General features: G+C 33.3%; 1 protein-coding gene across 46 annotated transcripts in view; it reads left to right on the top strand.

Moving 5' to 3' along the window:
- The window catches only part of ptk2ab (protein tyrosine kinase 2ab), a 133404-nt gene that overhangs the window by 25890 nt on the left and 90556 nt on the right, over window positions 1–16958 (top strand). For 5 of the 46 annotated variants that reach the window (XM_073924543.1, XM_073924530.1, XM_073924527.1 and 2 more), the window contains exon 1: window positions 10177–10636. In XM_073924543.1, the coding sequence (XP_073780644.1) occupies window positions 10561–10636 (76 nt within the window). In that variant the 5' untranslated portion in view covers window positions 10177–10560. 46 annotated transcript variants of the gene reach the window in all.

Genomic DNA, 16958 nt, shown 5'->3' with positions numbered 1-16958 from the left:
TACTTATTTTAAAGTAGAAAAGATACCTATTGTTTTGTGTCACGGTGCAGTGTCATGTGTAGTTAGAACATGGTGTTGAATTCAGTTACTTTACCAGCCTACAACAGTGAAAAAATCTAACCAAAACAGCAGGCCTTTCAATGAAATGGATAAGAATATAATAATAACTACAAAATCTATCAGAAGACATGTGAACAGTGTTGTTTGCTGTGATAACAATAGTATAAGCTGAATAATTGACTTAGGTCCACTAAATAATTAGAAACAAATGCACACCTGAGCTGTAACAGCATCACCACCTAAAGCCATGATGACACTGCAGTTTTCATCCCATAGACGTCCATTCATACTCTTGCGAATGCAACAGACCAGAACTGCAAGATTGTGTGACAAGCTTTACATGTCGCTACATTGCAAAGTTTCAGAATGGTAAACTCTGACCTGCAAAACCGCATCACATCAAACCAATAGAAGATGGAAAAAATGACCTCTCTGTACAGAAATTTAAAATATCAACCAATCGCTTGCCTTTAAATATCTGATCATATTGTTATTTGCACCTGTTTTTGCTGCTCCGTATGACAGATTTTCGCATGCCGCGGTTTCAGGTGTGCATTATTGTTCTAACAGTTCAATGGGTTGTTGTCATTTGTTCCTTCCTTTAATTAAGACCATGATCATAGTGAATAAATTAACTTTTGAATGGTATAGTTTTGTGGCATGTAGCGTTGTAGGATAAGCAGGATATTGTGCATACAAACATTATCCCTTATTTATCAGTTATTGTCATATGTTCTACTGCTGATAGTGTCATTGTAAGATTAATATCATTTAGGTAATTTATTGCAGGAAATGACAATAAGTCAGAATGAAATATTCCATGTTTTCAAACCTAAAATATACACTTCTGGACAAAAAAATGCAATAAGTCATGACAAGGGTAGATTATCAACACCATAAATTGAATCCTGTTTTATTTACTTATGCTAAGTTGTTTATAATAGATATTTTTCAAGACACTTCTATACAGCTTAATGTGACATTTAAAGCTAGGTTAACTAGGCAGGTTAGAGTAATTGAGCAAGTTATTGTATAGTGATGGTTTGTTCTGTAGACTATCGAAAAAATCTAGCTTAAAGGTTCTAAAAATGTTGGCCTTAAATGGTGTTTAAAAAATTAAAAACTGCTTTTATTCTAGCCGAAATAAAACAATAAAAAATATTATTAGACATATTGTGTGAATATTTCCTGCTCTGTTAAACATAATTTGGGAAATATTTTTAATAGAAACAAAATTCAAAGGGGAGATAATAATTAAGATTTCAACTGTATTTCTAAATATGTGATATTTCTTAGAGTGATTTAGGAAAAAGCAGCCATGCTAGCGCAGCAAGTGATGAATGTTTTTTACCCGCAATATAGGACTGAGAATTCAGCTCTCTGTCTAAGAGCTCCAACTCATTAGGCTGAGTTTAATGAACAATCAGAGAGCTGCTGTCAGCCTGATTATCCGTCCGCTGACTTCAGTGCAAGAGTAGTCATGTAGGGGGAGTGGAGCTTTATTACTGAGGGCCCAATTCCCATTGGTGCTTCACTCATTTTGTGTGGGAATCTTACCTCATACTAGAATATAATAATGCTTGTAATCATTAGTTTTAGTTTCATTGTTGGGATGTTGCTAATAGAGCATGTTGACTGGTTACAATTTTTTTAACATTGTGTTTATTGGGTTTTTCCAAGTTAAACACAAAGTACAGAATAAGCTAAATGGATCTTTCATCCCCACACATACCACCTTACACGTGTCCCAGATTTTCAACCCATAGTGCCACAAATAAATCATCAATAAAATAAATCAAGAAAATATTAAAAAGTCAGGTTCTAAGCTTTCTGTCCTGTTATACCCACGTACAAAATAAAGCTGCCCCAGTTTTTGACAAACACATCTTGCTGCTTTTTACATTTTTTTTTTCTCCAAAGTCTTATAGGATGACACTTCTTTAATCCACATGGAAGTAGAAAGTGGTTTAGAATCCATTCATCTCAAAGTTAAACATTTTATGGCTCTATTTACATTTTTATTTTGTTTTATTTATTTCGTACTTTCACGATAAAAAATGCTGGGTACCACACAATCGATTTGTGCTGGGGCAGCATCACAGAACTTATTCGTTTTTACAAATTTAAGTAGATCAAACATAAAACGATCATGCTGTCCCCCAAAAGACTTAAAATTTTTAATTATCCGCTTGTTAAGTGGTGACGTACTGTATGTAATACTGTTTCCGGGTCCAAGCTGCTACTCATTTGAGTTGAGAAATCATTCGTTTACGCTCACTTTATAGTCATATCACACATTAAAGTTAATTTTATATAAAGTCATAGTGTATACACAACAATCTCTGGGCTTGCTGCATCACAAATACCAAAGTTTTAACAATTTATAAAAAAATTAATAATTTTATGGCCATTGGATATTAGGCATGGACATATACAGTTGAAGTCAGAATTATTAGCCCCCCTAAATTATTAGATTGCTTATTTATTTTTTTCTCAATTTCTGTTTAACGGAGAGAAGAGTTTTTCAACACATTTCTAAACATAATAATTTTAATAACTCATTTCTAATAACTGGTTTATTTTATCTTTACCATGATGACTGTAAATAATATTTGACTAGAAATTTTAAGACAATTCTATACAGCTTAAATTGACATGTAAAGGCTTAACTAGGTTAATTAAGTTAACTAGGCAGGTTAGGAGAATTAGGCAAGTTATTGTATAACAGTGGTTTGTTCTTTTGGTTATCGAGAAAAAATATAGCTTAAAGGGGCTAATAATTTTGTCACTCAAATGGTACATAAAAAATTCAAAACTGCTTTAATTCTAGCCGAAATAAAACAAATAAGACTTTCTCCAGAAGAAAAAATATTATCAGACATACTGTGAAAATGTCCTTGCTCTGTTAATTATCTTTTGGAAAATATTTTAAAAAGAAGAAAAAAAATCGAAGGGGGCTAATAATTCTGACTTTAACTGTATATATTGCGATCGTGATTTTCGAAAGTATCAAATCGCTTTGTAAACGCTTATTATTACCATTTCATGAGTCTCCCCATTCAGTTGAATAGAGCACTTGGACCGGGAAGTTGCTTTCCGTGACGTCACACTTAACAAGCGGATATTCAAATGTATTATCTCACTACACTGTCACAGATGTGGAAACTTGATCTTTCCTCCAACAGCTTTTGATGTTCAAACCTTTGAAAAAATGACTTTTATTGACATTTTAATAGTTTGAAGTGATATATTGTCTGGGTTGGTGTTGTAAAATATGGTACAAAAAACATTGCAATAAGCTGCCAGTACATTTTCTTTTATTTTACAAACTTAGTTATTTTACAGAGTACAGACTGTGCGATTAATTGAAATTATATCTAAATCGAAATTTGAACATGCGTGAATTCTATATCACCTTACAGCACGATTTTCCTGCAATATGCTGTTTGATCAAATTGTAACATAGCTCAGCTAAAAAGAGTGCGAGTTGAAAACAGGAGACTGAAGATGATGAGTTCAGCACAGGAGGACTTGACTTGGTACCCACAAAAAGTCAACACCAGTGGTGTGCCATTACTTTGTATAGAGAAATGCAGATCACTGAATCACAGAATCAGCTAATTTCTAAGACCTGTCATTCACATATCACGTCTAAAAGTGTGTGGAAAGCATGAGGTGCATCACTTCCTTCTAATAATATCTGGATGCAGCCTTGATGATGCAAGCTGGGGCTGCATCTCAGTGATGCAATGTCGAATATATAATGCACTCAATGAAGCTAGTGACGTCACTGTGAGGGGTGGGGTTAGGTGAATTTAAAAAGCATGGGATGCAGCTCAGATTCCACTGCACCAGGTCTGCATCCAGACCCCTTTCCTTCCTTAAGCATTTAATATGTATTGAGTTTTTGTCATTGCTCGGCACCCATCAACTGTTTTCTTAGAGGATGACAAACTAACAAAACACTGCTGCAGATTTGTTTGGGGGGAAAATTAAAATGCACTGGATGGTTGGGTGTTCTGTGATCGTCTGAGGTAATTAGTTTACTGAAATGTGTATATTCTATGCAAAGTATTAAGCTGATCGCTCAGTTCTTGCATAAATGGATTATTTAACACGAGTGTCACAAAGAGGTCTATTATCTATGCATGGCAAAAAAAAAAAATAAATCTGTGGACACTTGCAAAAGAACACGCAACTATTCAAACGCAACGTCGGAGCCTTACTTGTTTGGCGGTCTGTTTTAGAGACACGTTACAGGTCTTTGATGAAGATCTAATTGTTTTCCATAGAAAATATGTTACAGATTTACACTGTAAACCATCTGTGCGTGTCAAAATCGTGATAAAAATTTTTTTTTTTTTTTGTTTTGCTTTACATTCACTAACGGTCACCATTAAGCAAGGAATAATTGACAACACAATTATTGAAGCCACGGTCACACTAGAGTTTGAGTATGTGAAATTATTTGTTTAGCAATATCTAGTCTCAAACTACTAAAATGTCAATAAAAGTCACTCTGTTAAACTGTTTTCAACATCAAAGTTCGACCGAGCAGAAAAAAGCTACCATAATGCAATTCACAATCATAAATAAACAGAAAACCATGAACCACAAAATATGGAACCTGTTAATGAACAGATATGTAGTCTGATTTCTTTTGAATATTGATTTTTACCAGACCTTAGAGATTATTTGCCTTTACAAATGAAAATGCTTCTTATTTTTAATGCTTTTCTCACATTTCAGCAAGGACAATTTTGCATATCGATTGAAATTTACAGCTTACCACCACCCATTTTTGTTCATGTGAATTATTACTTCATTATTTTGTCATAAGTCATTGTGTCCTACACTCACTCTTTTCCCACAATAGCATCCTTTTGTTTCTTCTCTAACTTTCCAGGCCAAAAAGATGAAATCAGATTTCCTGTGTGGCTCCACCACAATCAGATCCTTTGCTATGCAAAAAATACCATAAAAATACCACCATTAAAAGAGGAGAATTAGCCGCGAGTCTGAAAGGAGAATGAAAGATGCGATTGCCGAACAGTGTTATACACATAATGAGTTGGAAAAGTGACCTTTTCTAGAGGCCAAGAACAAAGAAATAAGGACAGAGAGCAATGACAAGGCAAAGGTACATGAAGAGGAACAAGACAAGAACAGTTTTTTTTTTACGCTTTTTCATGACCAGAGTTTTAGATCTAATATGGCAAAGAAATGTCAGACTTTTTGTTAATTCTTTCTTGTCTTTAGAGGAAAAGTTGAGCCTGAAGTCAGAATAAGGTTTTCCACAGGCACAGAAACATTTTCACTCTTTCTAAGGACTTGTAAGTTTGCTGCAAATAATATGTGTGCTTGGAGCTTTTGTGTCCCTTTTGTTTGGACCCGTGTGTGTCTGTGCAGAATTAGGGTTTGAAAAGAGCTTCTCTTTAACCTATAGCTGCGGTGGAGACAGTTCAGTGAGAGAGACAAGGAGAGAGAAAGACCACTCTCACTATCAGATGTCTCTGCTTACGTTTCTTGAGCTCAGATACAGGAGCTTTTTGTGTGGTGTCCAGTCTCTCTGGCGCAGAGTGGGCTCTTTGAAAAGACCACTGACTGCTGAGGGAAAGATAAGGCGAAGGCAGAACATGCACACTGCTGAAAAATAAGAATGACACTCATTTCAATAGTTGTTTTTATTACAATTGCTTTTTTGTTTTGTTCTATATTTATTATCTTAAGTTGGATTTAACAGGGTCAGGGTGATTAGGCATAAAACATATCAGAATCTGATTTTAAATAATTCGTTTTTCTGGTTATTTGTATGTTTATACAGTATGGTGTTCACTGTAGACTCTTTATTTTTGCTTTTGCTGTGATGCAGTACTTGTGTTCGGTGAACACTGTACATTTTACTTTAAGAACTGCATCTTTATTTGCAAGAATTTTACTGTTCATTTAAAAAAAAATGTTTTTAAATTTACTCTAAACCAGGGGTGCTCAATCCTGTTTTTGGAGATCTACCTTCCTGTACAGTTTAGCTCCTACCCTGATCAAACCCACCTGAACCAATTAATTAGGACCTGAAATCCACTTGATAATTACAGACAGGTGTGTTTGATAAGGGTTGCAACTGAAATCTGCAGGAAGGTAGATCTCCAGGAACAGGATTGGCCACCCCTGCTCTAAACTGTCACACTTCATTTATTTATACAATGTTGATACATCTAATTTGGACGTATTAAAGGGCAAAAATTCTGCTATTAATTACTCAACCTCATGTCCTTCCAGTCGCCTGAGACCTTCATTCATCTTTGCATTTATACTGTCAAATTTCTATTTTAGTTGAAATCTTAGAGCTCACTCATCCTCCATAGCCCACAGTGGTTCTGACTCATCCAAGGTGCAAAAGAATTACAGTAAATAAAAAAATCTCAGAACAGACATATGTGGTTTAATCAGAATATTATTATGCTACGCAACACTACAATAAACATTTTGTTTTGCTTTAGATGTAACATAGAACCTTAATTATCATAGCAGATGAGAAATATTATAGAAACATTATCAATACAAAAAAAACAATAATGGAAGTGTCATGCAGGGAATTTAGGAAAGGTCAATTTACATTTATTCAGTCACTGTATCTAGTAAGAAAACCTACCGTTAACTGTGGGTGGATGGGACATATGGTCTACTATTTGTCCCATTCTCACTCTGGATGAAGTGTACTTGTCTTGTGACATCACACAGCTACTTCATATCCAAACAAACTATTTTTTCTTTAACTTACAAATGAATGCTTTGTTAGGAGAAGCATGTTTTAAGGTATGAAACTTGCAGGATGTTTTAATGTTCAGAGACCTGTAATATGTTAAAAGTTCAAGCAAAATTTGATTGCTTGTCATAACCCCTTTAAGCTTTACTTTAACACATCGTTGACCTGTTTAGTTGGTATTTGTGGAGAAAGTTACCATTCATGCCTGGATGACTGATATTTTGGAAAACTGCTATGGCAGTCATTAAATACCGAAACAAAGCTTCTGTGTCTTGCCTCTGGTTCAGTCAAGAACACTTACAGTATGTGTAGAATTCTTAGTCATTTTCTTTTGTGTTCACTGTAACACTACTGGACCTATTTCCTTTATGGAAACAGTGCAGCTAAATATAATGATCTCAGGTGTTCCCGTGTAATCTCTTGTGGTCATATTTGGTGTCAAGATTCATAATATTTTGGGCATGAGCAAAAGAGCTCAGTGTTCAGCTGACTTAAAGCAGTTACTGAGGCCGCAGTGACCCCCCATTGTCCTGGACAATAGACAACCACCTCCACCCCCATGTAAGGCTTAGATATTTCCTCTTGTACATTATTTTAAGCCAGTTTATTAATAGAGGCCCTGTTTCTTGATATTAACAATTTTAGTAGTCTGAAGCTGTATGCATAAAGCTGCTCTGAGTAAAATATTAAGCAATGAGTGTAACAACAGTTCAAGAATCGTATCATTTTGTGCTTATACCTGAAATAGATTCAGAACATGTAAGTGTTATAACTAGAGTTAAGCTCCTAAATGGTTTAAAATGATTTTAAAATGCTGCCCGGAGACGTCGGAGTAGCATGATGATACCAACATACTGCACACTACACTTTCTCCAAAATTTGGAAATAAAATTTGGATGTATATATGTTTTTTGATTGAACAACATACTGAAGTCTGGATCAGAAAATGATATCAATATTATATTTGTGGTAAAACTAGAGTTTCACAAGGAATTAAGCTTGGATTTATATGAGGGGAGAGTGTTGTTTTAATAAACGTAGATTGTGCTCAGTTGATTAATCATTAACTAGATGAAAGGTGAATCAGTCAGTTAAATAAACTTACTCTGACTGCCAGGAATAATCAAAACATCATATGACAATCACTTTTCTAATAAAGGACCATATGCAGTGGAAACTGGCCTAATAAGAATGGAAGCAGTGCTAAACTGTTCTTTGCATCATATAATTAACCACAAAGCCTATTAAGATATGAATTAAACTTACTGTGACTGCTGACTGTTTCTTTTACAATTTTATGGAATCCGTATGTGGTTACAGTACGATTAATCGAATAGAAACCAGAATTCAAAACCTACACTAAATAATTTATTTTAAACAAATTTCTTTTGCAAAAATTAAATGAAAAAATTAGGTTGAACATTACTAAATTGTGTTTGTTTGTTTAAATTTAAACACATAAATAGTTTGCAACCACTTACCTTAAAAAAAAAATTTGTAAACCCAATGAATCATTTTTTTCAGTGTATAAATGATGTAATTTATTTAAAATCCTGTTTATTGTTGGTAATCCTCCTCAAAATCGTATTACCATATGTGGACAAACTGGGCGCTTGGTTTCGCTTACATTGCAATGAAAGCATGGTTATGGTTGGCAATCTGACAAAAACGAGAGAATTCTCTCATATGTCAGGTAAATTATATTCTTTGATGCTGGTTAATTTGTTATTGGGTGGGCAGAAAGCTTATGTGTCATATTTATATATCACTTCAGAAAATCAGTTCCAGTAAATGCAGACAATGTATTCAGAATCCTGACAGATTATTAGTAGCCACATTTCTTTTTATTTTAAATCAACCTGTAATGTGTCAAGCATCACTCACATACTTTCCCTCAGCATATTCTCTAAGTTAGAGATAAGGATCGCCTCATTGGGTTGAACTGCCAGCAAAAGTTCTATAATAAACAAAAGTTAAAATAGTAAATATTTAGATCCCTGGTGTTGTTTTTTACTTTAGTGTTGCTCACAAGATTATGCTGGTTATATCCCACTTTTGACAATTAAATATTCAAGTATTTTGTTTGCAAAAAAAAAAAAAAAAAAAAAACTTGTCTTTTACGTTAAAACTGAAATGTGACCACTTTTTTAATAAGAGGACTGTCTTAATTTTGGTTGTAAGTTTTCATCAATGAACCATAAATAGTGTCTTTCCTTCAAATAAATAAATAAATAAATATATATATATATATATATATATATATATATATATATATATATATATATATATATATATATATATATATATATATATATATGTATGTATATATATATGTATGTGTATATATATATATATATATATATATATATATATATGTATATATATATATATATATATGTATATATATATATATATGTATATATATATATATATGTATATATATATATATATATATATATATATATATATATATATATATATATATATATATATATATATATATATATATATATATCTTAAAGAATAGAAACGTGCTCTTTTAGTAGAAAAATACCCTAAATACTTGTATCACAGTGCAAATGGTAACATAATGAACTACGAGAGGAAAAAAGTAAATAAATAATTACATTGATAATAAAATAATCATTCAATAATCGAAATCGAGGTAGTTTGTTCAGTTAATCATGGTTTTGATTTTAGGTCATACATTTGAACAATGATGTTTGCTGTTTGTTTAAACTAATTTAAATTGAGCTCGAACAATGCAATTCTTGAGTTAACAGGACAAACTTAATTCTTAAATGTTTAGTCCATTTAAATTTGTTAAAGCTAATCATTTAACTTAATTTCTTCATGCTGTCCTAACACAAATCAGTTGTGTGGAATCCAGAATTTATTACAGTATTTTCCAGCTTGAGGTTATAGTCAATCGTATAACACAGTGAAATCTTCCAGAACGTCTCTGTCATGCCTGACTGCTGCTTTGAACACATTCAGCCACATGAATGTTTACTCTATAAAAGCAATCTGATCTGATTTCTAAATTCCTCTTGAAGGTGTTGAAAGTTTACAAGTTTTAAACATTTAAGACCCCATTCTCAGGCATATTTAGCTTTGTTCATTTGTAATTCGATTGTCAATGCTGCACCTGAAATTCAGGTATAAACTGGGACTTGTGTTCAGTATTCTGAGGTTTTATTTTGTCTGTTACAGAAATACAACTTTCAGATGCTGCTGGCCAGAGTTTGATTGAATTGTAAACGTTAAGCAGGGTTATCAGTCAGATATGCGCATGAACTCCTCCTTCTGGCCAAGGTCCCATTTAACCACGTGTGTTTACTTTTGTGTTTGTACAGTCGTGTTTTTCATGTAGGCCAGCGTGAGAGCCTGCGGTCTATCAGCTGGTTTAACCCAAGTGTTGTGATTTGTAGGTCTTTGGCTCATGACCATCTTGTCAGGAAGTGTTGTGTGTTCTCCTGGATTCCTCAGGACAAGCGGGCAGGAACTGGATAACCGATTACATAAAGCACGGGCCACTCCGGACACATTATGATTAGCAGGATATAATGTCACTCAGAAAAAGCTACTTAAATGTATTGTCTGCTTGAATATGTTTGTAAAGGCCTTTATGTCTGAAACGTGTACCTAAAGACTGAGTTAGCATAATGTGGATTTGACATTTTGTTGACTTTTTTTGCACTCGCCAGTGTGGATGTGTGTTTTGGACTTTGTTTATGTTTTTAGAGGGCTGTTTGAGCCCTGAACTAAGATTTGCGCTGGCGTGTACCTGCTGGCCTTTCTTCAGAAAAGGTAGGAGAGGTGCTTAAAGAGAAACTGAAACTAAAACAGCATTGAAAATGTGTCTTGTGCACTTAGTGGCTTTTTATGCTAATTTAATCTATTTGAAGTATATTATATCTGAATTAATTTTTAAAAATGAATAATTCAATGACTCACTTTGATTTTTTTTATTCTGAATGAATCAGCATTTAATAACAAGTTTCTTGAATGATTCAATGAATGACAAATACTTTTTTATTGCAACTTTCTGCATTCAGCAACACTTTTGCTGCTTGGCCAAACTACTTATCTAAAATTACTAAATCAACTATTAATTTTTTTAACATGTTTTTATTAGTTTACATTTCTTTAGTAATTACAAAACAACACAACAATAAAAAAAGGAATAAGCATGATAATACAAAGAAAATAATAGTTATATAAATTAAAATAAAAAAATAGATAAAGAAAAAAATGTTATTATTAAAAAACAGTTAAACAGTTTTAATGAAAATATAAAGAGGCAATCAATAGGGGTAGTGAGCATATTAAGCATTACACTGCTGCTCAGAATCCGTATTATATTGGTCCAGGTGATCAAAAAATGTCACAACTGAGCCAGGTTTCTCTCAAAGTTTTTCTTCTTTTCACTTTAGGCCATTTGTGAAATTTTTTTTTTCTCGCCACTGGTTTACATAGTTCAGGACTTGTAGAGCTGCGCGTCGATGGATTACTATTCAGTGTTTGGACTCTCAGCAGTGAATATTAAAACACATTGAACTGAGCTGAACTTAAACTCTGAAAACTGAACTGCACTGTTTCAATTCACTATACTCTTCTATGTGAAGCTACTTTAACACATACATTGTAAAAGTGCAATACAAATAAAAATGAATTCAATTGAATTGAGATAAGTTAACCATGTCTTAAATTGAGGAATAGAATCTGATTTCCACAGTTTTGGAATGACACTCTTAACAATAATCATTTAGGAATTATGGTGCTTTGTATGGACACATTATAATCCAGCAGAGAATGACAGTAGCCAAATATCTGAATCAACTATTCTTGAGGCTTTTTTTGGACAACGTAACTGTTTAATTGTTAAATTCTCAAATGTTCAATTCACTTAAATTTGTAAAAACAATCAAGCTTGCTTAATCATTTTATGTTGGGGCAAGGTAAAAAAATTTGTGTGGAACCCAGCATCTTTTACAGTGAGAATAATGATGATCAGTGTTGTAGTAGGGCATTACAAGTAACGTGAGTTATGTAAAAATAATAGTTTTCTAAGTAACGAGTAAAGTAACGCATTACTTTAAAAAGTAAGTATAGTATTGGAGTTTCTTTTTTGAAAATGTAACGCGAGTTACTTTTTAGTTTAATTAATTAGCTTTTATTTTTATTATTATCAGTATGCAAATGTTTTAAAATTATGAAAATTTTAATTTTACATCACTTTACGACATCGTTGGATAAGTAATCGCATGAGCATTGCTGACAAAGAGCGTGTGTGTGTGTGTGCATGTGTGTGCGCGTGCATAGAAATGTATTATCCTCCCACTAAAATAAAATTTAATCTAATCTGTGTCCTGAAACAGCGATTTGTTTTTTAAGTGAATATTTGCTATAAACAATTCAAGTGAACCATTGGAAGCCCTGCGTCTCAATGTGCATATCCCCATTTCTGATCTAAATGGTACGTAACATCTATAATATGCAATAATTTATTTTGGAAAGTATGCATATTAAGGCGCAGGCACTGTTATGTTATCAGACCCACTTATAAGTTACTTCAAAAACTAGCCATTGCTACACTTAGCTGACAATAATACAAGTTTCTAGCACCGTAGCTTCTTTTTGTCATATTTCGTTAACATTGTTTGCTGATTTTATTCAACAAAACTAGTATTAGCCTAGACTTTAGTGCAAGTTAGTCCTTCTTTGCCGTATGGTCAGTGCAGTAAGTGACTGTATTATCATCAATAACATTACTTGTTTAGCACAAAAGGTTGTAACATACAAAAACATAATCTTACATATGAAATGTTATCCCTTTATGCTTTGTTTCCTTTGTTTGATCGTTACTACACCCCTAAACAGCACAAAAATCCAGCATCTTCAGATTGACTTTAGTCTTGACTAGTGCGGTTGAATAAAATTTGTTCTGGAGCACTGTACAAATGTGGCGACGCTATTGATGCATGCTCAGGGTCCGTATGCGATATCTAGTGTGTATATCTATGATCATTTGGAATATTGTTATTTGTTACCTTTAATACACACTGAGAAAAAAAAACTAATAATTGTTTTGAAATGGTACTTTTTAGTCAAAATATAGTCTGAAAAAGGTTGCAGCTCGAGCCAACACAGTTACTCAATCAAAATCTACTTTTAGACGTGCCAGACAGGCATTCTGAATCTAACGGAGCCAATATACCAGCAAATATGACCCTGTGTTGTTGCTTTCTGCCAACTCATTCATCACTCCAGTTATTCGAACACTACCTAAAGAAACCACTAAGCAAGCCCTGGAATGAAATAACTTTTTGAATAGTTTATCAGGGTTTATGTAAAAAGGTGGGTTGATTTTACTAGTTTATGCACTTTATATGATTCACACACATCAATCAATCAAACTTTTATATATAACCTTTTTACTGCTACTTTTAACTTAGATTGATTATTTTTGTTAATTTTATCATCCAATTGTATTGAATCCTTCATATTTTGTTGTTTTTTTTTTTTTTTTTTTTTTTTTTACAGTTTTTATTGTTCTGCTTTGTTTGCCTTGTATGCCTGTTAGCGCTTTGGGTCAGAGAAAAGCGCACTATAAATAAAATGTATTATTATTGTTATTACTAATAACTTTATTATTATATTTGATGTATATAGCTCCTTACTATAATCAAAGGGCTGGAAAAAGTGCTTTACGACAACTAAACAAAATTAAACTATTAAACCACTGTTTTTTATGCCCCAAGAGTGTTTACATTATATCAAATAACATTACATTATCAATAAGCAGGGCTCAACAATAAGGACTGCCCGATGGCCCGGGGCCAGCGTGATAGATGTTAGGGACAGTAGAGAGAATTGTTACTGGCCCGATCAGGCCAGTGCTGCCATGTCACAAAATTTGAATTTGCCTTTGAGTATTTGTCAATTGCGTGCATATATAAAGTTTTAGAATTGAGAAACAATTTGTGCTTTTAAGTCTTTGAATGTTTTGCCTTTTCTATGAAGTCATAAACCCCATATTGCTTTTTGGTTCCTTTTATCTGATTGGATGTTGTGAGCACATTATTTCTTTACATAACCTGGTAAAAAACCAGTACAGTGAAGAGATAGCAACATCAGATTATGAGGCTAAAAGAAAACGTCTGTTTCTAACGTTGTGGAATCAGATATTTACATGGGCACAACACGATGAAAAAGATGAAGTGATGTTTTGCATAGTTTTCTGTCACTTTTAGGTCAGCCACCTTTTGTTTTGCAACAAAATACCTGCACATACAGCTTTATTTTACTGCTAAATATTTAAAAAATATATATAAATATTTAAATTCTAGATTTACAGGCATTATTTTTGACACATCATTTAAAATATCTGGCTAAGAATTAGCTATTTTAATTGAATTCTTTAAAGTGGGGCCAGTGAAAATTTTGGCAGGGCAAGTAAAAATCTGAACCAGTGGTCCAATCAGGCCAGTAGAAAATATCCTTAGCGTTGAACCCTGTTTGTTTTTTGAAGAACTATTCCTTAAAGACAGAAGATGTTAAATTTATATATGCCATCAGCTCCTTCTGGGTCAGCGGCTACATTATTGCTTCTAGTTTTATGTGATTGACAATGACATTACTGCTTATTTCAGTATTCTCTGCGGAGCACTTGATTCTGATTGGTCTGATATCGAAGGATGTCTAGGCCAAATGACCACTCATCTCAGTTTATTGCACAATAAACAACATGCATGCTTAGCCATTCATCATCTAACCATCCTAAGAGAGACTTTGCAAGACAAATTGTGGGAAAGTTTTGGTCTGATTTAGTTGACGTGAAACCGTCAGTCATTGTTGTGTTGACCTCGCAGCTCTGGAATGCTATAATTTTCTGTCATGGATTGTTGTAGTTGAAACTCTGCTGGCAGAATATCTGACATTATTATAGTATTCATGGCCACTTGTCTGGCATGCTTACAGGAGACATCTGTCTATCTGTGTGTCGGTGTCTAGACCTTTTCCTTTATTTCCTCCCAGGAGTCCAACCTCCTGTTTGTGTTTGCAGCATCCTGTGCTAGATTTTGCTTTGATAGTTGAATATCGAGCCGATCAGGCTGTCATGTTTATCAGTGTTCATACAATGGCATGAGATTGCCAGTGGTTGTGTTTAGATGACACCTCTATAATTGCTTAAATGAAAGCTTTCATTGGCTTGTCAGTGTGTTTTGATTCATTTCTGTTTTCAAATTGTGCTCCTATAAAATTAAGCAATCCCAAATTAATGAAAGATTGCTGTCAATTAATTCAGTTAGGTCATACAAGATGAAGATGACAATAACTATGTTTACATGGACAACAGTAATCAAATTATTTGCCTTAATCTGAATAAGACTATAAAATGATTATGGAGTTGCTTTTTGAATGTGTCTTTCATGAGACCATTTTACATGTTTTAGCACATACTGTAGATCAATTAACGCCATTGTGTCATCGTGCTATCCGTTTCCTCCGAAGTTTCATGTAATTTTGGGGGTTTCATTTTAAATTTTTTAACCTTAACTGCTTTTTGGCACTCTCATTTTCATTCAGAAAAATTTCATGCATGCCCCCCATGACAAAAGAGAAATTGGATGTGAGTATGAACTGCTGGAAGAGTGTTATTTTAATGGAATTTGATACCCAGCAACCTGAATGAAAAAAAAAGTTTGAGTGTTTATGGTCCTTGTCTGACTTGGTTGATGCAGAGAATAGTGTTAAACATACATGTGTTTATAGATTATCCTGTCACAAAATGCGGCGTAAATCCTACACAATAGTAATAGTTTGATTGTGGTGTTTACATGTGTGTACTGTACTTCAATAATGTAACTAAAATTGGCATGCTCCACATGTCTTAATTGGATTTCTGTTTAGTTTGATTATGACATTAGTCAGATTAAGGTCATCAAAAATTGTTGTTTACATGGTAGTCTCTTAATCAGAGTATTAGGGTAATCGTATTAAAATCTGATTATTGTTGTCCATTTAGACATACTCAATTAGGGATAAACTGATATAGAAATGTTGTAATAAAGTTTTGCTTTAAAAATCAGCATTTATTGACTGATGCCAATATTGGCGCCATTATGACTTGCATCAAGTAAAAAAAATCTTTGTGGGAACATTTTTAGCTGGAATTCAGTTCATTGATTATTCATAAAAAGCGAGTTGATGGTAATCGTCTATGTGAAAACAAATGTAATGCCATTAATTGATAATAATTTCATAAGATCCTAAAAGTGTTTTCAAAGTTTGATCTGTGATCTTTTTTTAAAGTATCTCTTTCTATATAAAAGTATATAATTTTTATGCGTTTATGATATTGTTTTTCATACAGCTGAGCGGTTGATTGATTTTCTTGCTCATTTTGGCAGTAAAGTTCTTCTCAGCTGTAAATCTCCAGCAGTTTCTTTTAGATGGAGCAGCATTTACACAGAGAGCCAAAGTAAATTGTCACGCTTAAGTTGTTACTCTACGCAAAACATTGTAGACGATTTATTCATGTGATCCTGAGATTGAAAAGAATAATTCTGCAATTTGACAGCTGTTTGTGTTTCTTCTCAGTGATCTATGTCTCTGTCCCTGTTGCTGCTTATCTGAAAGCGTGTGAAAATACCACACTTAAAATTTTCTTCTGTCGATTGTTTGAAGTAAATCATTGTGTGAGATGATTCCGTAGTTAATTTTATTAGTCACATTAAATCCATAAAAGCAGTAAAATCCTCTGCTCTGTTTGATTTTCCCTTGTCTTTTTTGTGGCATTTACAGTTTTCCTCTGCCTTCTGGAGGAGATTTACTACTGATGACAGAGTTGTGTTTACCTGACATGATGTGCATGAGAATCATAGCTTTAAAATTGATTTAAGTACAAATAATCGTGCAGCTCTATTGCTTTAAAACATATCTAACTCATGAAAAAAACTCCTGTTAGGATAACTTAAAATCCAAAAAAAGTGGCCTCAAAATAAGGACAACGGGCTAATATACTCAGCTAGTGATTTTCAGCCAGTGTTAAACTTTCGTTGAAAAATGTTTCTGTGACTTAAGGTTCCTTTTACAGCATCGACATCGTAATGTAATTAAAACACAA

The sequence above is a fragment of the Danio rerio genome, chromosome 16 (genome assembly GCF_049306965.1).
Source record: "Danio rerio strain Tuebingen ecotype United States chromosome 16, GRCz12tu, whole genome shotgun sequence".
In the NCBI taxonomy this organism is placed as follows: domain Eukaryota; kingdom Metazoa; phylum Chordata; class Actinopteri; order Cypriniformes; family Danionidae; genus Danio; species Danio rerio.
This window is presented reverse-complemented; position numbering and strand designations above follow the sequence as displayed.